General features: G+C 41.6%; 1 protein-coding gene across 1 annotated transcript; it reads left to right on the top strand.

Moving 5' to 3' along the window:
* LOC109231268 (ethylene-responsive transcription factor 5-like) lies at positions 14,904-16,667 on the top strand. Its single transcript, XM_019396877.1, has one exon. It carries the CDS (start codon positions 15,244-15,246, stop codon positions 16,204-16,206), a length of 963 nt encoding a protein of 320 aa, XP_019252422.1. The 5' UTR covers positions 14,904-15,243; the 3' UTR covers positions 16,207-16,667.

Below are 23,246 nucleotides of genomic sequence, written 5' to 3'. Positions count from 1 at the left end.
TACTAAGAGAATTCCTAGATAGGTTCCAACGTGAAAGGATGATGATACCACGCGTACCTGACAATTGGGCGGCTATGGAATTTGCAAGCAATTTAAATGAAAAAAGCTCAGAAGCCACGAGGAGACTCAAAGAAAGCTTACGAGAATTCCCTACAATAACTTGGAATGATGTTTACAACAGGTACAACACGAAGCTGCGGAAAGAAGAAGACACTATAACTCAGTCCCGAAGAGATGAAAGAGTAAGTTCAAGGCAGCCAGAAACTGAAAAAAGGTTCGGTAAAAATAGGTACGAACCTTATATAGGACCAGCAGGGAGGGATTCACGTTCAAAACAAGAAAACCCGAGGTATGATTCTAGATCAAGGGACAGAGATTCGGGTTCGTCGTCCAGGTTCGGAAAGGAGCGAGATACGCGAGATACGAGAGACAACGATAGAAGCTCAAAAGAAAAGATTGGTGGTTACAGCTTCAATGTTAGCACGTCTGAGTTGGTAGCTGTTTTAAGAAGCATGGGAGATAAAGCGCGGTGGCCAAAAGAAATGAGATCAAACCCGAACAGGAGAAACCCCAATTTCTGGTGCGAGTTTCACAATGATCACGGTCACAAAACAGCAGATTGCAGACTGCTACAAGGTGAAGTAGAGCATTTAATAAAACAAGGTTACTTAACCGAATTGTTTAGTGAGAAGGGTAAGCAAGCATATATGAAGAATAGGCAGGAGCCACCAAAACCTCCATCACCAAAAAGAACAGTTAATGTCATAAGCGGAGGGGAGGAGGTCAACGACATAACATATACGGCAACAAAGAAGGTTTCAAAAATCACGGTTACCCACGGGAAGCGAGTTCGCCAAGTTTTGGAAGAAGACAGTATAATATTTGATGATGCAGACCCAGATGGCGTGTTGATCCCACACAATGATGCACTGGCAATATCTTTACTTGTACATGATACTAATGTAAAACGAGTTTTGATTGATCCAGGTAGCTCTGTAAATATCATTCTTCTAAGAGTGGTAAACGAGATGCAAGCCGATAATAAATATGTACCCAAAGCACGTACCTTGTCTGGTTTTGACAACTCGAGCATTGTTACAAAAGGGGAGACAATACTCACCACATTCGCAGAAGAAGTAGTCAAAGATACTAAATTTCAAGTAATAGATATGGACATGGCGTACAATATGATTCCTGGAAGACCTTGGATTCGCAAGATGGATGCTATTCCATCTACCTTACATCAAGTAATCAAGTTCCCTTTGCAATGGGTAAGACAAATCTGTGGTGATCAACGGGCTTCCCGAAGCATTAACTCAGTGGCAGATTCAAGCGTAAAAAATGACGTTGCATGTGAAAAATAGCAATTACAGAATTCAATTGAGGGTTTAGCAACACAAGCCTCAACTTTAAATGGACAAACGAATGTAGACTCAAGGCCTGATACTATTCAAGAACCAGAAGAGAATGAAAACATCAAAACAACAATAGAGGAACTTGAAGCGGTGGTGTTGTTTGTGCATTGGCCAGACATAAAAGTCTACATCGAAACCACCCTCAGCCCAGAGATGAAAAGTAAGTTAATTGAGTTTTTAAAAGCTAACGCAGATTGCTTTGCTTGGTCCCATTCAGATATGACAGGCATACCACCGGAGGTGATGACCCATAAGCTGAATGAAGATCCGACGTATCCATCTGTCAAACAGAAGAAAAGGAAGCAAGGATCCTTCAAAAACCAGGTGATTCAAGATGAAGTACAAAAGCTTTTAAAAATCGGGTCTATCCGTGAGGTAAAATATCCTAATTGGCTAGTTAATACTGTAGTGGTGCCCAAAAAAAATGGTAAGTGGCGAGTTTGTGTAGAGTATACTGATTTGAATAAAGCTTGCCCTAAAGATTCTTTTTCATTACCGCACATAGATCAACTAATTGATGCTACTGCAGGACACGAACAATTAAGTTTTTTAGACGCCTATTCAGGTTATAATCAAATAAAAATGGATCCTTCAAATGAGGAAAAAACCTCCTTTATTACAGACAGTGGACTTACTGTTATAAAGTAATGCCTTTCGGCCTAAAGAATGCTGGAGCCACATACCAGAGGTTAGTAACTAAGATGTTTCAAGAACATCTGGGAAAGACCATGGAGGTTTATATCGATGATATGCTAGTCAAATCACAATAGGCGGGGGATCATATTCAACATTTGTCAGATACGTTTCAGATTCTCCGCAAATTCAATATGAAGTTAAATCCCGAGAAGTGTGCATTTGGCGTGTCGTCAGGTAAGTTCTTAGGTTTCCTTGTTTCTAACCGTGGGATTGAAGTAAATCCAGCGCAGATTAAAGCTATTGAAGAAATATACCGAATATGCTTACGAGCAAAAAAGAAGTTCAGAGTTTAACAGGTAGCATAGCAGCATTGGGGAGATTTATTTCTAGGAGAAAAGTTTTAAGTTCTTTTCACTGTTGAAAAGGCAAAATCAATTTGAATGGACTGAAGAATGTCAACAAGCGCTCAAAAACTTAAAAGCATACTTGTCAAATCCACCATCGCTGGCTATACCAAAGGACGGAGAAAGGCTACGCATCTACCTCGTTGTTTCAGAATTGGCGGTAAGTGCCGTATTAGTTCGGGAGGACAAAGGTAAACAATCTCCAATTTATTATGTTAGCAAGCGTTTATTGGATACCGAAACTCGATATCCTCATCTAGAAAAACTTGCCTTAACATTAATTATGGCATCTAGAAAACTAAGGCCTTATTTTTAGTGTCACCCTATTTCTGTAGTGATCGCCTACCCCTTACATAATATATTCCATAAGCAAGAGTTATCAGGTAGGTTAGCAAAATGGGCCATAGAACTAAGTGAATATGACATCAGATATCAACCTAGAACTGCAATAACATCACAACTTTTAGCAGATTTCGTGGCAGACTTTCGCCCAGGGATGGTAACAGAAGCAAAAAAAGAACTGCATGTATTTAACGGGTCTAATCCAGGTACTTGGACCCTATTTACCAATGGCTCTTCAAATGTAAAAGGAGTGGGTTTAGACATTGTCCTAATCCCACCTGCGGGAGAGAATATACGGCAAGCCACAAAATAACATCCTATTACTAATAATGAAGCAGAATATGAAGTTGCGATTGCAGGTTTAGAATTGGCACGAGAGCTCGGAATAGAGCTGGTCATAATCAAAAGCGACTCGCAGCTCGTAGTTAATCAAATGCAGGGGACTTATATAGCTAGAGAGGCGAGGATGCAGCAATATTTGGAAAAGGCACGAGATTTGATTAGACAGTTCAAACTTGGACAATCGTGCAGATACCTAGAGACGAGAACGTCGAAGCAGACGCGTTGGCTAATCTCGCATCCGCTGCAGAAGTGACAAATGAAGAAAATGCATCTGTAATACATTTGTTTCATTCGGCACTCGACCAAGATAAAAATGAGGTAAATTTCAATAATTTAACCTGGGATCGAAGAAACGAGATCCTCAATTTTCTGCAGTACGGAATATTACCAGAAGATAAGAAAGCTCAGGCACTCCGTCAAAACGCTGATCGTTGTTGTTTGGATCGAGGAAATTTGTATTGAAAAATGTTCGGTGGTCCTTTAGTACGGTGTCGCCCTCTCAAACAGAGTATGTGATGAGAGAAGTACATGAAGGACATTGTGGAAATCACGCAGGTGAAAGATCCCTGGTAAAAACTCTAATTAGAGCAAGGTATTACTGGCCAAAAATGGAGGAAGAAGCCGAAAATTTTGTGGCCAAATGTGACAAGTGCCAAAGATATGGTAACAACATGCATCTACCAGCAGAGTTACTACATCCGGTTATTGCACCTGGCCTTTTATGAAGTGGGGGATGGATATCGTGGGTCCATTACCACAAGCCAAAGGAAAGGTATAATTTTTATTAGTGCTCACTGATTATTTTACTAAGTGGGTAGAAGCAGGTGCCTTCAAACAGGTACGAGAAAAAGAGGTCAGAGACTTCATTTGGCAAAACATCATATGTCGGTTTGGGGTTCCAAAAGAAATCGTGTGTGATAATGGCCCGCAGTTCTTGTGGCCAATGGACAAGCTGAATCAACAAATAAAGTTATTATTAATAACTTGAAGAAAAGACTAGAGGAGTCAAAAGGTAAGTGGCCAGAAGTGCTACCTGGAGTCTTGTGGGCTTACCGAACAACACCAAAAACAAGTACAGGAGAGACACCATTTTCACTTGTGTACGGCGCTGAAGCCTTAATTCCAGTTGAAATAGGAGAGCCAAGTACGAGATACACCCAAGCAACCGAAGACTCAAATGAGGAGGAGATGCAAGTAAATCTCGCTTTGCTTGAAGAAAGGAGAGAAACAGTTTTAATAAGGGTGGCTGCGCAGAAACAAATTATTGAGCGATATTACAATCGGAAAGCTCATCTTAGGTACTTCAAGATTGGGGACTACGTACTCAAGAAAGTTTTTCAGTCCACGAGAGCAACCAATGCAGGGAAGCTGAGTCCAAATTGGGAAGGACCTTACAAGGTTCGAGGTATTGCTGGAAAAGATGCATATGAGTTGGAAACCATGGATGGCAAGGTGTCACGACCCAATTCCCAACCTGGTCGTGATGGCGCCTCTCGTGAAGACAAGGCCAGCCAACTAACCCAAATCCTTTCATTAACAATTATCAAACATAAATAAATAGAAGATACAACTTAATGGCATTTAAAATTTGTTAATTTCTACCCGACCGGGGTGTCACAAGTCACGAGCATCTAAAGAAACCTGAACACAACTACAGGGCCAATAATAATATATAAAGAAAAATTCTGGAAAATCAAAAGACAACATCCGGTGCCGCGAACGCTGGCGGTCACCTTGCTCAGCTACAACAGCCCTACCTTCAATCAGCTAATAACCCGCTACCGGGTGAACAATACCTGCAACTACACAGGAGGTGCAGGGAGTAAAGTGAGTACTTCCAACTCAGTGGTAATAAGAGTAAATAATAACTGAGAGGCAAGAAATCACGTTAGAGCACTCCATCACGCTATATAGGACAGTACAACTCTCTCAGAAAAATAATGAAACCGTGAAAATCCTTTAGAAAATATCTGACTCAGTTTAAAACCTCTTTTGGAAACATCCTTTTCCAACAATCGAGCAAATGAATGCGTAATCAGATAGTGCAAGTCCGCACATAAGTCAGCCCCTCGGGCACAGCACTCCACAAACAATTAACACCAGGGCGTCTGGTAAGCAGTACAAGAAGTAGCATGGATGCCAATGATATGAGAGTGCTGAATGTCATGACACGTAGTACAAACAGGAACCAATGCATGAATGCAATGCAATGCATATGACCGCTGCGGCGTGCAGCCCGATCCATCTGGGTACCCGCACTCACTGTGGGGGTTCAGACTCCGGAGGGGCTCCTACAGCCCAAGCGCAATATCATCATAGTATCGCTGCGGCGTGCAGCCCGATCCATCCTCAGTCCAGAACATGCAAATGAGCCACTCGGGCAATGTCAAGTAATAGCTTTTAACTCAAAACATCAGAAAAATGCAGTTTAAGTCTTTAAACTTTAACAATATGACTGCACATTTCAAAACAGGGTTTAACTCAAGACTAAAATCATTTAATATGCTAAGTGTCATAAAAACAGTGATAATAATCCCTAAAGGATTCAAATAATCGGCACAAAGCCCAAAACATGGCAATCAACCCAAATCACGATAGCATCAAGTAGGTTTCAGTCAATTACGCAGTAAAATCAACAACCGGGACGGACCAAGTCGCAATCCCCAACGGTGCTCTACCCCACACTCATACCTGGCGTGCAAGTCACCACAATACAGCACTATGATGTGCAAATCCGGGGTTTCAAACCCTCAGGATATCATTTACAAGTATTACTCACCTCGAACCGGTGAAATCTCTAGCTCGCGATGCCTTTGCCCCTCAAATCGGCCTCCACGCGCGTCGAATCTAACCAAAATCAGAATGAATACATCACAATATGCTAAGGAAACATAACCCAATCGAAAAGACTCGAAAAATATCGAAAATCACGAAGTTGGCAAAACCCAAGCCCTGGGCCCACTTCTCGAAAAATTACAAAACTCACATCACCGGATTCCTCGTCTCGCCACGAGTCCGTACATATCAAATTTACCAAAATCGGAGTCCAAATGCTCCCTCAAATCCCAATTTAAATTCTCAAAATTCCAAGCCCTAGCTCATCAATTTTAGGCTTAATTCCATGAATTTCTAGGTGGATTTCACAATATAATCGAGTTTTAAGACAAAGATTCTTACCTCAAGTCGATTCCTCTTAAATCCCTCTTTCATCTCCTCCAAAAATCTCCAAAAACGAGCAACTATGGATGTAAAATGACCCCAAAATCGCGACAGACGTGTTTTAAAATATTCTGCCCAGGTATTTACTCTTCGCGATCGCGGAAAAGGCTTTGCGATCGCGGAGAACAATTTTTCCAGCCCAAAATTTACTCTTCGTGATCGCGGTCAATGCTTCGCGATCGCGATGAACAGTTCCCAGCTCTTCCAGACAGCCTCCAGTATAACGGTCATAACTTTTTGCACAAAACTCCAAATTACAAATGATTTGATGTTCTGAAAACTAGACACATAGAGCTATAATTTCATATGTTGCTCATTTCCTGACTCCTTATACATTGCGAGATATAAGCTTTTAAAGTCAACCCTGTGTATTAGAGACCTTCCCGGGCAGCCTATAGTGTAACCACCATAACTTTTTTGTACACAACTTCAAATTCCAATTAATTTACATTTCTGAAAACTAGACACAAAGGGCTACAATTTTCAGTTTTGGATTATCTCCAAATTCCTTATAGATTGTGAGATATAAGCTTCCGAAGTGGGATCAACGCAACAGGATATTTCTTCTCCGCGATCGCGAACGGCTTTCCGCGATCGCGATTCATTGGCACATTTCTCACATTTTACTCACCGCGATCGCGACCTATTCCCCGTGATCGCATAGAACACTGCTGTAGCCAAAAACCAGCTGTTAGAAATGGCCTAAAAATGGTCCGAAACCACCCCGAAACTCACCCGAGGCCCCCGGGACCCCAACCAAAAGCACGTACATGTCTTAAAACATTATCCAAACTTGTTCCAATCATCAAAACACATCTAACAACACTAAAATCATCAATTCTCATCGGATTCAAGCCTAAGTTCTTTAAAAATTTTCGAAACACGCATTCAATCAAAAACCCAACCAAATGACGTCCAAATGACTTGAAATTTTGCACACACATCACAAATCACATATCGAAGCTACAGCAACTCTCGGAATTCCATTCCGACCCTCGGATCAAAATCTCACCTATCAACCGGAATCCGCCAAAATACTAACTTCGCCAATTCAAGCCTAATTCTACACCGGACCTCCAAAATCAATTCCGATCACACTCCTAAGTCACAAATAATCCCCCGAAGCTAACCAAATCACCGAAAATCACATCCGAGCCCTATAACTCATAAGTCAACATCCGGTTGACTTTTCCAACTTAAGCCTTCCTTAAAGAGACTAAATGTCTCATTTCTTATCAAAACCAATCCGAATCAACTCTAACTCACCACATACCGGTAATGAAACATGAAGAAACATAAAATGGGAAAAACGGGGCGGTAATCCATGGGACGACGGGTCGGATCGTCACACAAGGTTCTACCCTCGAGTTGGAATGTTGTTCATCTGAAGAAGTACTATTTCTAATGAAAGGAAAAACCCACGGTCAGGTACCCCATAATTATGAATTTTAATTTATTACAGTTAAAATTATACTAACAATTTTAGATGATAGAAAAAAAGCTAGCACACACCAAATGATGATATTAGACATGAAAGACACACAGAAGCAACATAATTCTCGGTCTAGGGTTACAATCTTTCTGATAGAAATATAAAGGGTTAAGCAGTCATCATCTAAATTATACCTCTGAGTCCCGTATATTTTTCCTTTTCAAGAAAAGGGTCGCATGGAAGGAATAATCAACTACTCAAAGTTCAAACACTTCGGGGACTATATATATAAGGAAGGTAAAGAAGACTGGAACAATCAGAACTCAAGTCAAGCCTAGAAGTCTACCCATTAAATCGAAAGTTCAAAGCAAAGTCACGAGCCAAAAACGCAAGCCTGATTCAAAAACCTATGAAGAATACACTCGTGGATGCAAATTCTAAAAATTTACGAATGTATAGGTTAAAGGCAATATTTAGTAATGTGTTGCCAAGATATACCCTCGATTTTTTTTACAAATCTATTGTAAAGAAACAATTATGAAAAATTTATAGATGATACTTAAATACATGTAAAATATTACTTAGTATGAAAGTTCAAATGAGGGAAAAATTCTTCAAAGTTATTCAAAGAAACATGTGTGTTCCTATTTCTTCTTTCATATGTTTACACCATTATGAAGTTGAGACGTCTTTTTCATTAAGTGTCGTATATAAAAGGGCCCTCTTTTATAATTCGTGCTTGTTCAAAAAGTCATGAAATTAACAAAGCATTTTTAAATGCAAAAGTTAAAATAGCAAAGGGTAAAACAAAAACTCAAACATTAAAGTTAAGTGGAAAATAAAGCCCCAAACTTATAAAGAATAAGGTAAGGGCAAACCACTAAGAGAGTAAAACAGAAAATCGAAATAAAGATGTCATAAAATTTGGACAAAAAACTTTATAATATCATAATAACTTGGTTAAAACTAAGTATGAACTTAGTTTCAACTTAATTGTCTTTACAAAAAAACCCGAAACAAACTAGGGGTAAGATCTTCCAAAACATCACCCCAAATGGTACCAGGGGTAAAACTTCCAAATGTTCAACCATAAAAAAAAAAACAACACTTCACATTTTCTTAAACTTTCACTAAGGGGCAGAATCTGAACCAGGAGGATGAAGAACGGCATCATCAGAAGCAGGAAGAGTAACTTGAGCGGAAGGAGATTGAATAGCAGCCTCACCAGGAGTAATTTCATCACCTTCGGGAATGTCAGTCACGGGTGAAGAAAAGCTTTGACTTTGTTGGATTTTCTCAATGATCTCCTTGACCTTTGCAATCTCAACAGCTAAGTCAAAGCCTTCCTGGCTTGCTTTCATTAAAGTATCATGGCGTGCATTCCAAAAAACCCAACTTACTTCAGCGGCAGTCTTGTCCTCAAAGGCTTCATAGTCTCTTTCCCAATGCTCAATCTCATTCCTAAGTTCTTCCTTCTCAGTTAAGGCAGCATCATAAGAAGCCTGCAGGGGGGCAAGAGAATTCTCCAAAAATCGAACTCTATCAGAAGATATTCGGAGATCTTCTTGAGCTTGAGTGAGCGTTTGAACAAGTTCACCAGCATAAACTTCTTTTTGATTCAATAGGTCTTTCAGACCTCTGATCTCTTCAGTAGATCTAGAAAGCTGTTCAGCAAATGAAAGGCCAAAGATTTATCATCTCTATGGGATTAAATCCCGAGTTATTGCGAAGTAAAAAACCGATGAGATTTTCTTTTGGGTCCCAATTCCAATACGACCCCCACGCACCCATGCAATAGTCAAGAATTCTTGACGGTATCGAGTTGGAACAACCTGTTCTTCCTGAATATCCCGATTTAAGGCTAAAGAATTTCCTGCCGCTATCATATAGTATTCATCTCTACCTGGTGATAAATAAAGCATCCGCACCCCGGTTGACCTCTCATGGCAACCTGGTTGAATTGGGCGAAGCTGTAGGTATTATTGCAGGTCAATCGATTGGAGAACCGGGTACTCAATTAACATTAAGAACTTTTCATACCGGAGGAGTATTCACGGGGGGTACTGCAGAACATGTGCGAGCCCCATCTAATGGAAAAATCAAATTCAATGAGGATTTGGTTCATCTGACACGTACACGTATTCGTTTGATGAGAAATAAAAAGGAATATCGAAAATTCGAGTGGCTGAAGCTGAAGCAGCTACTTTCGAAGTAACAGAAAGAAAAGCAACGACTGGAGTGGGAGAGTCAGAGTCGAAATTTTTATTCCCGATCCATGTCGTACCATTATTTTAAATCCGGTCAATTTGAATTGGTATTTTCTCCATCACAATTATTGTGAAGAGACATCTAAAATAATTAGTCTTGGACAGTTTATTTGTGAAAATGTATGTATAGCCAAAAAATGGACCGCCAGAAGCAGAACCCCGTATTTCTTCTAGAGAATCTCCTAATTGTTCTAGAGCAACTAGAAAGAGATTCTTTAACCAGAAAGAATTGTGCAACGGCTCCTGGCGCAACAGCAAGTATCAGTTTAACTTGGGGGGTGGTGATTTAGTGGCAGTGGGTCAAATCGGAAAATAGTAAATTTGATGAATATTCATTTTATACGGTCTCATCTTTATCACACTTCTTTGTCTTCCAAGTCAAAAATAGTTTAGTTCTAAACTCCTTTCTTTTTTCATTTAGCTTTTATTGTTTGTTTGGGTTTGTAACTATGTGACCACTGGAAGTGGAAGGTCTCGTATAGAGTATCTGAAAGTAAACAAATGTACACATGCTTTGTCTTACATCTCATTCGAATCTAATTCGAGTAGACGATACTAAATCAATAAGGTATATTCGAACCTCCGAATAGCGGGACCAAAACCCATTGCCTTACCACTTGGCCACGCCCCATTTGGATTTCTATTCGATACTAAGAAAGTATATTGCTTGTTTTGTTTGTTTGTCAACTCTAGTCCAAATATCTATAGAATAGATTAGATTGGTACTAGGATTTTTTACTACTATTTATTTTCGAGCTAATAGTGTCGTCCGAAAATAAAACATTATCGAGATAGGCAAAAGATGTGTGAAAATTGCATAATACTGGAAATAAAAAAAGAAGGTCAATATGTGTTTTTTCAAGTTTTTCTATTCCATAAAACATTCATAATTGTAAAAAAAAGCTTCTCTATTGACTGGTAGCCTTATTTCACATTATTTTTGATATGTATAGATATCATCATCTACATCCAGAGAGTCGTATGCTTTGGAAGAAGCTTGTACAGTTTGGGAAGGGGTTTTGATTGACCAAAAGAAGAATCTACTGGACAAAAATAAGATTTTTTTCAAGCGATTGTGTGATAACTTTTTCTTCTTCTCCATCATTCAAGATATTATGTGAATTAATATATTACTGAATCTAATGAGTTAAACTTAAATTAAAGTAAAAAGAAAAAGGACTTCCATCTCCAAGTTTAACTCAGACGTAACTCCCTCCTTTTTTTTTGGGGGGTGTGAAGCAGTGTCAAACCAAAATACCCAACAAGCATTAGCTCTCCCTGAAAAGGAGGTGATCCAGCCGCACCTTCCAGTACGGCTACCTTGTTACGACTTCACTCCAGTCACTAGACCTGCCGTCGGCATCCCCTCAAGAAGGTTCTTGTCTTTGCCCGCCTGATTAGAAGAAGCTCTCTCAACCGCTAGTTCTGCTGCCAAAACCTTTACTTGCTGCTCCAAGGTACACTTGTTTTCCTCTAAAACCTCCATTTCAAGTTGAAGAATCTCGTACTGCTCTTTCCAATCATCTGCCTTACTATGATAGTCATGCATTAGTTGCTCCGTATGGACGATCCTTTTCATCATCTCCGTACCAATGAAAATGATCTACATAATGAGAAAAAGAAATGTGACACTGATAAAAGAAAAATTACATAAAATAAAAAGGCGAGGTTTATACCTTTAAGGAAGAATGTACAATATCATTCATCCAAGTTAGAAAGCTATGACTTTCCAGTTTTGACTTCTCAACTGGGCCTATCAGTGGTTTCAACCACACGTCAGCCTGGCCTGATTTCTTCAAAAGGTTACCATCTGAGGGAATCTCAATGATAACTTGTTTCATTTCCCTGCTTCCACTAGAAGAACCAATTTCAGCGCGAGAAGTTCTGGCAGTAGGAACGGTTGAAAAAGTCAAAATAGCCACGGGCGGAGCAGTAGCGGCAACAGTAGGAACAGGTAATTGAGTTTCCACTGGAGCAAACACAGGAAAAGAGGCAAGAGGCACCTCTTCAAAAATCAAGCCAAAGTTTTCTTCATCAAATCCACGAGAAAAGAGGTGTTCGGTAGAGTCACGGGGTGCTGCAGGCGTCTCTTCATTAGAACTCACTAAAATAGCACTTTCAGGCTCAAACACAGAGACAGGACGAGGAGGAGGAGTAACTTCGTCATCAGAAATGACCCGTCTTCTGGCTCGTGGCTTACGAACCAATGAGCCTTCATCCCTCTCCTCTTCATCTTCGGAATCCTGTGGCCTATCAGCTTTTCTTTTTGATGAGGGACTCAAAATTATTTCCTGAGTTTTTGCTAAAGAGAGCCTTGAGGCAGCAATTGATTCAGCACTCACACCCCGAATGGGAAACCCAATAAAGACAAAGGTTAACAAGCTCTAAGATAAGAACGAATATAAAGAAGAAAGTGAAAGAGAAAGTTACCTTGAGTCTTAACTTTCTCATTAGAAAAGTGATAGCCGAAAAAGAGTACTTAAAAAGACGTGAGTCTTAATAGGTACGAGCAAAACATTTGAGAGACGAGAAGAAACGGTTGCTCGAGTCTCTTTAGTAATTTGAAAAGACACTGGCGGAATGAACCAAGACAGGAAAAAGGACAGATTCATTGGTCTTCAATTAATGAGCATGAATGATTACAAACGTTACAGAATCTTCACGAAACAGTTATGATTACCAATTATAACGTTCCATTAATGTCATTAATACTCATAATGACCTGGTCATAAAGGGGAAAAAGACATTGTACTTAGAGATGTCTATATAAGGAATAGAAATGTCATTTGTATGTGACACGTTCTGATTATAACTGGAATACAATTATTTACTTTTGCTTTATATTGATTAATTTGCTATTTAACCCTCTAATTTTCCTTTCTCATTGCAAGAATATTTCTTTTCTTGATTATCAGTAACCCGAGTACTTCTAAAAATAGGCATTGACCGAAATTTCTATTTTCTAGGTAAACAAATACATACTTTAGACCAAAACTACTGAATTTAGATAACGCTTAGCTTCTATTCTCTCTCCACCCCTGCTTTCAAAAGCAAGAAAAATTAACCAATCATGATCCAAATAAGGAACTCCTGATATTCTCCATCTAGCCGGTTCCAATTAAAAAATGTCATATTATCATCTATGCTCGTGATGAGCTGATTTACTATCAATATATATTTGATAATGGAAAATTCGATCAATATTTACTGTCGTATTTCTGAGACATATTAACAATCATGATCAGAATTCTAAATTTTGTGTTAGACAAATTAGATAAAATTAACTTTACATTTAAAAGATGAGATTCCAACTACTTATATTACAATACATTAGAATCCGACTAAGCTAGCTGACAAACTTTCACTCAAATACTTTAATAGAACTCTAGCATGAACATTAGTACGCAATAATCTGTTGAAACGACTCTTCTTTTTTTTTTGGCATTTTAAATTCTATGTTTTTTAAGATTGTTATCCTTCGCATTTTACCAACAACAACAAATCCACCGATTTCTTACCATAGGGTTTGGGGAGGGTATGATGTACACAATCTTACCCCCGAGGCAGCTTGATGATATTGGAGGCCTAAAGCCAAGCCGTAATATAAGGCTTTAATTTAATAATTTCAGATATTTTTATTGAAGTTTATTCCTTTTACTTTTTGAAATGCGATTTCATCTTGACGTTGTAACTAACCTTTTTAATCTTGTTGAGACATTAATTACCAATCTTTGATAAGATTCTATTAAGTTTAATTGTGAATTCTTTCTTTTCACATGACCGTCAACATAACTCACTGTACAGCATTGCCTCCTAAAGTAACAATCATGTGAAAATTTGTATTTACAAAGATGATAAATAAATTAACTACTCCCTCCGTTTCAATTTATGTGAACTCATTTGACTGGGCAAGGAATTTAAGAAAAAAGAGAAGACTTTTGAACTTGTGGTGTAAAATGAAGCACATATATTTTGTGTGGCTATAAATCATTGCATAAAGGTAAATTGTTTCCAAATAGGAAAAGAGTTCATTCTTTTTGGCACGGACTAAAAAGGAAATAGGTTCACATAAATTGAAACGGAAGGAGTATAGCTTTTTACGATCTAATTAGCTTGAAGCGTGCCTACAGAGGTCTTGAAACAAAATATCTTACAAAGTTAGAGTTATAAATAAATTTTATTCAAGTTGGAGTAAGAAGAACTAGCTAGAAAGTAATTGGAGATTTAATTGCCTTTCACTTTCATTTGAATTTTCTCAACCAACTATGAAAAAAGACGAGACAGAATATAAAATTATGTTGTTAACGATTGGTGACAAGGTAGCAAAAGATGGTTGAAATTTTTTTTATCACTACTTAATAATAAATATTTAAATAACATATAAAAAGAGTAGCTTTTGGGACCTTTAATTTTGTGAGGCTTAAAGCAGCCGCTTAATTTAGTGGTCCGAGGGTTAAGCCGCCTTTGCCTTACCCCTAATCTGGATGAGCAGAGAATTGTTTTGATGCACTATCGGCCGGAGAATGAATGAAAAAAAATAATGACAACAAATAGAAATAACAACAAGATAAAAATAGGACCGAAGCCAATATCCTTCACATTTTACCGTTGATACAAAAGTAGGTTAATAACCATTAAAAGAATTTATAAATAGCATCATACATGTATTTTACTTAACTAGCTATGATTATACTCTATAGAAAATAAAAACATACTATACCATAAAGCAAATTATTGCTTAACAATGACTTTAGCACTTTCTACTTTTCTTATCCAATTATTGGAAATACCTAGGAAAGAAACGAAACAACAGACAAGATGGTTAAGATTTTACCTCGTGACAAATATGAACCGTTGATCTTCCTTGTCCTCGAAAACCCCAGCTGATCCAACGATTCAGAAACAAAAGAAGACTTTGTCCTCTGAAAATTATTACAAAGTCGTAACACATTTGACCGAAGCTTCGTTCGGAGAGACCTTAAGCACCAGAAATGAAACTTCCAAATCTATAGCGACAAAATCATCTTTAGACGAAAGCCTTATCTTCAATCCGTATATATATTTCCACTTCCCTATCCACTCTCCATTGAAAAATTCAGTCTACTCCTTCTACAGCTTCTCTCAATTTCATTATCTTTAATTTCTCAATTTTTGAAACTCTCAAGTTCATATATTGGACCTCAGTAATGGAATGTTTTGATGAATATTTTGCATTGGAAAAAATTAGAAACCATCTTCTCGGGGATTTCTCCCCAAAAACTTTGAAATTTGGGGCGGAACTAACGAGTAGTAGGCCGTGTAGTGATATTATGACGGAGAGTTCTAGCTCTCAATCCGAATCTGCTAGTTCAGACTCTCTTCCCTTTGATTTTCTCTCCGATTCATTCGATTTTGAAGCTGATTTCTTTCAATTTGGAAAAGAAGTTTCAAATTCGAGCGCGGAATCGGCAAATTCAGTGCATAATTCAACCAATTTCATCAAACTCGAATCGGAGCCAACACTTTCAAGCTCCGAATACGAGAAATCTCAAGTAATCATTGACCTTACATCACCTAAGTTGAGTAACGTTAGTGATCGGAAACCTTCATTGAAAATTGATTTACCACCAGTGAAGAAATTTGAGTGGATCGGTTTTGGTAATTCGACGACTCAGTCGAATTCAATTGTTTCGGTGACTATGCAACAGAACCGGAAAACTGAAGAGAAAAGGCATTACAGAGGAGTGCGACAGCGGCCGTGGGGGAAGTACGCGTCGGAGATCCGAGATCCGACACGCCGTGGTGCTAGGGTTTGGCTTGGGACATTTAACACCGCAGTTGAAGCGGCGAAGGCTTACGATAGAGCCGCATTTAAGATGCGTGGAAGTAAGGCGATATTGAATTTTCCGTTGGAGGTGGGGAAGAACCTGTCGTATTCAAGCTCCGCCATGGACGGCAGCGTGAAGCGGCGGAGAGAATCAGAAGAATGTGGAGATGAGAAGGAAGTGAAGAAAGTGGAGAAGTGTAAGGAAGAGGAGTCATGGCCATTAACTCCGTCAAGTTGGAACTTCCTTTGGGAACAGAATACTAACGGAATGCTTAACCTCCCGCCTTTATCACCGTTATCTCCTCACCCGTCATTGGGCTGTTCGCAGCTTATTCAAATCTGAAGTGACCACACAGTACACAATACTTCGATTTTATGAATTTTGAGGGAAAACATAAAATAAGAACACATCTATAGAAATGTTTTGTATGCATCAAAATCAGACCAATTATATGATAAGTTTCTCGACTCCAGAGGCGAAGCTAGGATTTAGAGCTTATGGGTTCGAGGTTTTAGTCTTTTAAGTTATTGGGTTCTAAATTTACAATTCTTACATATTCAATGAATTTTGTAAGACAAATACATGATCTGGATCAAAGTGATTGGGTTCAGCCGTACCCGTAGTCAGTGGGCTAGCTCCGCCTCTGCTCGATTCTAGAAAGTAAATTGTTACGGTACTCGCTTTAGAGTCTGACTAATCCTATTGCACGTTGAGAAGTCTCACTACGGGAAGCAAAACGTTCTCTACCAATTGTTCTATGTTTGTATTATACGGAGCAAATAATTTGAACTTGGGTTTATGAAGCTAGCGTTTGGCCATAGATCCCAAATTTATTTTGAAAAATCTGATTTGGGTGAAGTTTGGTTTGAAGATGAAAATGTGTTTGGACATACGTTTTCAAAACATATTTTCCAACTTTATTTTGGAAAAACATGTATATAATTCCCAAGTTTTGGGATTTTGGCCCAAAATTAGCTCAATAGCTGATTTTGGGATTTGAATTTTGGGATTTGGGATTTGGCCAAAATATGAACAAAATTTATGGTCAAACATGAGTTTTGAAAATAAATCCCAAATTCATTTTGAAAAAACTTATAGCCAAACGGGGCTGAAGAAAGTGCCAGCTTGTTCATGTTATTGTGTTAAATCTACTGCCTCAGTACGTACGTATTGAGAATGTTGTCAATTGCTCTCCAACGCCGCAATCTACTTGCATATGCGCGCTTGCTTTAAATTTGTTAGGTTTCTTAAGTTGCTTAGCACGTTGCAACCAAGTACTCCGTCCGTTCACTTTTACTTGGCACGTTTTGACTTTTTATGGCTTTTAAGAAATAATAAATGAAGCACATAATTTACCATGATACCCATATTAATTAATGCATATTTTATTGGATTTGAGAAAATGATATGAAATGAATAATAAATATTGTGTGTATAATAGAAGAAAAAAAATTGTCTTCTCTTTATATGCGTAAAGTGACAAGTAAGACCCCGTTTGGACATAAGAAATTTTTCCCTTTTTTCCAAAAGAATTTCACTTTTTTCGAAATCAGCGTTTGTTCATAAAAATTTTAATTTTCACTTGAAAATGTATTTTGAAAATTTTCAAAAATTTGAAAAACTCCAAAAACAGTTTTTCAAAATTTTCACTCAAATTACTCACAAAACTCCAAAAACAACCCAAAATTCTATTCATGTCCAAACACAACTCTAAATTTCAAATACCATTTTCACTTGAAAAAAATTTTCGTCCTATTTTGGAATTCTACAATTCTTATGTCCAAACGCCCACTAAAAATGAAAATCTATTTTTACTATATCTGTCAAGTAAAAATGAACGGAAGGAATATTTGCTTATAAGTTTTTGGGATCAATAAAAATGAGAAAGTAGAGAAGTTTAAATTACTTGAAAGCTAGTTGTAAGTTGTTTGACCCAAAAGCAGTTTAATACTTTCTAAGCAAATCAATCAAAGAAGATGAAGGGGTAAATCGTAGTCAACATTAATTGATACTGGATCGAAGAACATAATCGTACAGATAGAAGAATCAATTAAAATGACACCTGGAAGATTTTTATTGATTATAGAAATTCGGCCTGCCTCTCTTTGAAGAGGTTCGGGAGATTACAATCAAATTCTTTTTCTTCTCCTAGGAGGTGGAATTTCTTTTCCTAAGACTGTTTTCTCCCCTTGTCTGGCTTCGAGCCCCCCCCCCCCCCCCCCCAAGGGGTTCTTCTTCCTTCTATTTATAGCCCAAAACTCCTCATGCTGGTTACATTTTGTTTGGGACGGGTCGGGGAAATGACCTCCCCGCATGGGGAGGCCTCAACCTCGACACTTATGTCATGAATAGCAACTATTAGGCGAGGTCGAATTTGTTGACTGCTGCTGTAGGGTGGTCGGGACGGGGTCCTTGATGCTGTGATCGTGTGGTTAGATTCTGACCAATACAGTTAGTCCCTCCGTTCGTCGGGGTCGTATCTTACCGACCTCGGCGGACGGACAATGCTTGCGGCGCAATCGTGGAGGGAGTCAGATCCGCGTGTTTTTCTTCGGTTGCGTTATAAATTTCGAAACTGCCTGGAGGCATCTCTTTAATGCTTCTTATGCCGTCACGATGGTTTCGAAACCGAAGAGCCGGCTGATAAACGAAACGTAGCTTTGTATCGGTGGTCACAACGGCGCACGTTCCCGAAGAGCTAAATCGTTTCGTGCCCAGCCAGGTTCTGGCGGTGACCGTTGGTTTTTGCGCCCCAGAGAATATGTGTCTTATAAATTGAAGGGGTTTGTCACTCGTTTCTCACACTTTATTGTTTATCTTCGAGAGAATTCCCAGAATATCTCCCTTTCCATTAGTCTGAGTTTTTCTTGACTCCTTTGCTCGCGGTGATCTTGAGCTTTCTCGCTTCTTCTTCAAAGTTCCTCCCTCCTCTTCTTGTGAGATAAAAATGACAGGAACTTCTTCTTTCGGTAGACTTTCGGCTTTCTCTTCGGCAGCCGGGGACCCTTCTCTAGCAGACAGAGACGTAGACTCGACAGAGTGCGAAGATGTTCCTTCGATCGAGGAAATTTTGTCCCGCCCGGGGAAGGCAGTGGTGGATTTCAACGCCGATGGTGGTGCGGAGAAGGTAAATATTCCTCCTCTCATAGGGGAGATCGGAATAGCAGATTTAAGGGCACGATGGGGTATTCCTGGTTATGTCGAGATGGTGCCGGCGAAGAGAGAAGATAGGGTCCAGATCAACCGTCCCGGGTTCTGCTCATTCTATGCTTACCCCTTCTTAGTGGGGTACACACTTCCGCTTCCAATGTTGGTGGTCGACTTCTGTCGCTATTATGAGGTGTGTCCTGCCCAACTCTCTCCTTACCTTTACAAGTTGTTCCTCATGTTTATCAACTACGCGGAGCTAGCCGGTCGGGAGGTCACTCTGAGACACGTGCTCAGCCTGTTCGCCCCTCAAAAGATTCGCGGCACTATGATCCATGTGCGTCCCCGAGGGTCGAAAGGTTTAGTGGTCAATATGGACGACAGGACCAATCGCCGTTTTTCGATAACTTTTTCTATGTGCGGATCGAGCATCTCGTAGCGGATCCAACTGGGTTTCCAGAAGTGTGGAATTTCGCCCGTAAGTCTTCATCTTTGACTAGTAGACTATCCACTTTGGCCTCGTTTTCTTTATATCTCATGTAAATGTTGATCTATTTCGATGCGTTGCAGCCGAGAAGTTACCCCTGCCTCCTCTGGAGGGGATCCGAGAATGGGTCGAGGCCATTCTTCCTCATACGGCGGGAGTTCGTACATGGTCGACGTTTCATCTGAGATTCGGACGTAGGCCCCTCACAGGCGAGATAGCGCCCTTATTTTTTACCCGTTCTCTTTCGTTTTGATCTTACCTTTCGAGTATTGTTTGCCGTGGCCAGGGAGGGTTCGCAGAGTCAGGGCTCCTCAGCTAGCCTTCCGTCGGCCGTCCGTATCCGCTCGTATCAGTGCGGTACCTGCAGCTCGTCCGTCAAGGGAGGCATCGGTAGAATCTGTGGCCTTGGCCGCTCAACCCGGACTGTATCTCCGAGGAGGGTCGGTCTGGTACCGTCCGTCCTCAGAACGACTCGCCATCAGCCGGGGAGGAAGAAGGGCCGACAAAGAGGCGGAGGGTAGGGTTTGAGATGGTCCCTCCGGCGGTGATCAACTTGGATTCACCCCAGAAAACCCAGAGGAAGGAGTTGTTGCGACGTCTACCGCTGAGGGGGAGCAGGTGGTCGGGGTTGTTCCCACCAGTCAGAGCCAGGAGAACTTCGCTGGTGTAGCGACCCAATCAGGAGTCCCCACTGTTTGTGACGCAAGACCTCTCGTTGTGGTGAAGAATCGGGCCCCTGATGCTGCCGTCGTGTGCTCGAGCATGCCGTTGCCACCCTCGGCAGGTCGCGCCGCACCTTCGGTAGCTGAAAGGGGGAAGGGAGTAGAGATCGACGAGTACGAGTCCGAGTCTGACTTGGACCCTGATGACGTCCGGATGTTCGAGGAGGGAATTACTCGCTCGGTGGTCAATGCGGAGGGGTCGACTCGTCTTGTTGAGACCCCTCCGATGTGAACCTGTTGACACAAGGAGGCAACTTGGTGCCACGATTCAGCTTGTTGTGTTTGGAGGCCGAAAACGAGTCCTTGAGGAATGTTTCGGATGTCGAGGTAATGGACGAAGTAGCTGTGATGGGCTTACGGGTATGTTATATCCGATTTCGATTTGTTCCTCCGTCGTTGCAGAATGAGCATGAGTTTAACCGCTTTCTTGTTTTGCAGACGTACATGTTGGAGGTAGAAAATATTCGCAAGGCCAATGTCCGGTCGAGGATCTTCTTGCAGATGCTAGAAAAATACCATCGTTATCGCGATAGGTGCCGTGAGTTGCACGAACGATTAAGGACTGATCCCCGCAACCGGGCTTTGGGCGAGGAGTTGGAGAAGAAGGACCAGGAGCCAATTCAGGAGCTCCGCAGCAAGAGCGAGCTCGAAGAGCAAATCCGCCTCAAGGACGAGGAGCTCGAGGTAGGCAAAGGGATCGCTGTGGAATGCGAGCACCTGCAGGGCAAGTTACGAGCAATGCAGTTGGAAATGGAGCAGAGCCAGGCCAGAACAGCGGAGATGAACGCTGAATGGAGCGGGAAGTTGGTTGCGCTGGAAAGCACGGTTGCCAATTCGAGGCGTATGGAGAGGGCGGCGTTGGATGCTTCGACGAGGGAAGAGGCCTTGGAAGCGGCAATTCGTGTGCATGAATCCGAGCGAGAGTCAGAGAGAGCTACTGTGGCCCTTAAGGAGGCGAGGCTCGAGGAGCGGATTGGCGCGGCTGACATGGAGGCCTTAGCCTTCTCAGATCGGGTTGCGGCCCTGGAGGAGGAGAATCAGTGGTTGAGGGCCCATGCTGGATCATCCCGTGTCGCTGCTCCCCGCCAGGCTCATGAACTCTGGGTTTACGCAGAAGCTCAACGTGATATTTTCAAGAACTTGTGGAAGGTGGGCACCGTGACTGAGGCAGCTTTTGAGGAGGCGCGCCAGAAGGCTCGTGAGGCTCGAGCCAACTGTGGCTATGATGTGGCGACACCCGAAGTTGATGGGGACGCCAGTGGTGATGATGATAACGACGGCGTTGGCGCCGTGTGAGAGAAAATCGTATTTAGTTGTTTGTTGTCTCTTTTCTTTCCTCCCCCTTTTTTTATTGGCTGGCATAGATCAGATGTAAGCGGCAATAGCCCGCACTTCCGACTTCGTGAATAAAGAATTCTTCTTCGCTTCTTGCTTTGTATTTCAGTTCTCTGGTGACTTACGATCTATTCGCGGGGTGGGGGCTCGTCAGACGAGTCCGCATTCCCCTTATGTGATGAAAGTTTCTGGTCGTAGGTTTCATTGTGAACCTTTCGAGAGGATAACTTGTCCGGGTTTGAGCGAAGTCGAACCTGTCTCTCCTTGAGGGCATTCAGTCAGCCTGAATCCCTGTTCGAGCGAGGTCGAACTGTCGAGTTTTGATGGCGAAGGCACTTAGCCTGAGTCCCAGTTCGAGCGAGGTCGAACTGTCGAGTTTTGATGGCGAAGGCACTTAGCCTGAGTCGCAGTTCGAGCGAGGTCGAACTGTCGAGTTTTGATGGCGAAGGCACTTAGCCTGAGTCCCAGTTCGAGCGAGGTCGAATTGTCGAGTTTTGATGGCGAAGGCACTTAGCCTGAGTCCCAGTTCGAGCGAGGTCGAACTGTCGAGTTTTGATGGCGAAGGCACTTAGCCTGAGTCCCAGTTCGAGCGAGGTTGAACTGTCGAGTTTTGATGGCGAAGGCACTTAGCCTGAGTCCCAGTTCGAGCGAGGTCGAACTGTCGAGTTTTGATGGCGAAGGCACTTAGCCTGAGTCCCAGTTCGAGCGAGGTCGAACTGTCGAGTTTTGATGGCGAAGGCACTTAGCCTGAGTCCCAGTTCGAGCGAGGTCGAACTGTCGAGTTTTGATGGCGAAGGCACTTAGCCTGAGTCCCAGTTCGAGCGAGGTCGAACTGTCGAGTTTTGATGGCGAAGGCACTTAGCCTGAGTCCCAGTTCGAGCGAGGTCGAACTGTCGAGTTTTGATGGCGAAGGCACTTAGCCTGAGTCCCAGTTCGATCGAGGTCGAACTGTCGAGTTTTGATGGCGAAGGCACTTAGCCTGAGTCCCAGTTCGAGCGAGGTCGAATTGTCGAGTTTTGAGCGAAGGCACTTAGCTTGAGTCCCAGTTCGAGCGAGGTCGAACTGTCGAGTTTTGATGGCGAAGGCTCTTCGCCTGAGTCCAGTTCGAGCGAGGTCGAACTGTCGAGTTTTGATGGCGAAGGCTCTTAGCCTGAGTCCAGTTCGAGCGAGGTCGAACTGTCGAGTTTTGATGGCGAAGGCTCTTAGCCTGAGTCTCAATTCGTTTCATCGATGGTTCGATGCCTTGGGCGTTAAGTGTTGGCTTCGTTTCGGCCTGTGGGTGTATGTTGTGCCCGTGCTATGATTGCTCGCTTGATCGTGGCACTTAGGTTGCTTCGAAGCGATTTTCGGTTCCTCGTTAAAACGCCTCTGCGCTGGTTTCCGATACGATACAGTATGGTGGATGAGGGGGGGTGCTCCATTCTTTTGCCCGGCACTCGGGAGGAAAAGGGGGAGCGCTTTGCGTCACTTCTTTCCTCGCTCGGGCTGTTCGAGGCCAACAGGGCGGAAGATTTCTGGCTCCTATTGGGGCGTTCGATTCTTCTCTTTTATTTTTTTGTTTGATGCGCTTCCATTGACTCTGGTTTGAGCCGAATTTGTTGTTGGTGTTCCTTTTTCTTCGATCCAGGAAGAACTAAGTATTTTCACTAGGAAATCCCCACAGACGGCGCCAAATTGTTTGACCCAAAAGT

This window comes from Nicotiana attenuata, chromosome 8, assembly GCF_001879085.1.
Source record: "Nicotiana attenuata strain UT chromosome 8, NIATTr2, whole genome shotgun sequence".
Lineage (NCBI taxonomy): Eukaryota > Viridiplantae > Streptophyta > Magnoliopsida > Solanales > Solanaceae > Nicotiana > Nicotiana attenuata.
This window is presented reverse-complemented; position numbering and strand designations above follow the sequence as displayed.

Excerpts from the sequence above, each read along its gene's own strand:
- LOC109231268 (XM_019396877.1), top strand. The coding sequence starts at position 15,244 with ATGGAATGTTTTGATGAATATTTTGCATTGGAAAAAATTAGAAACCAT.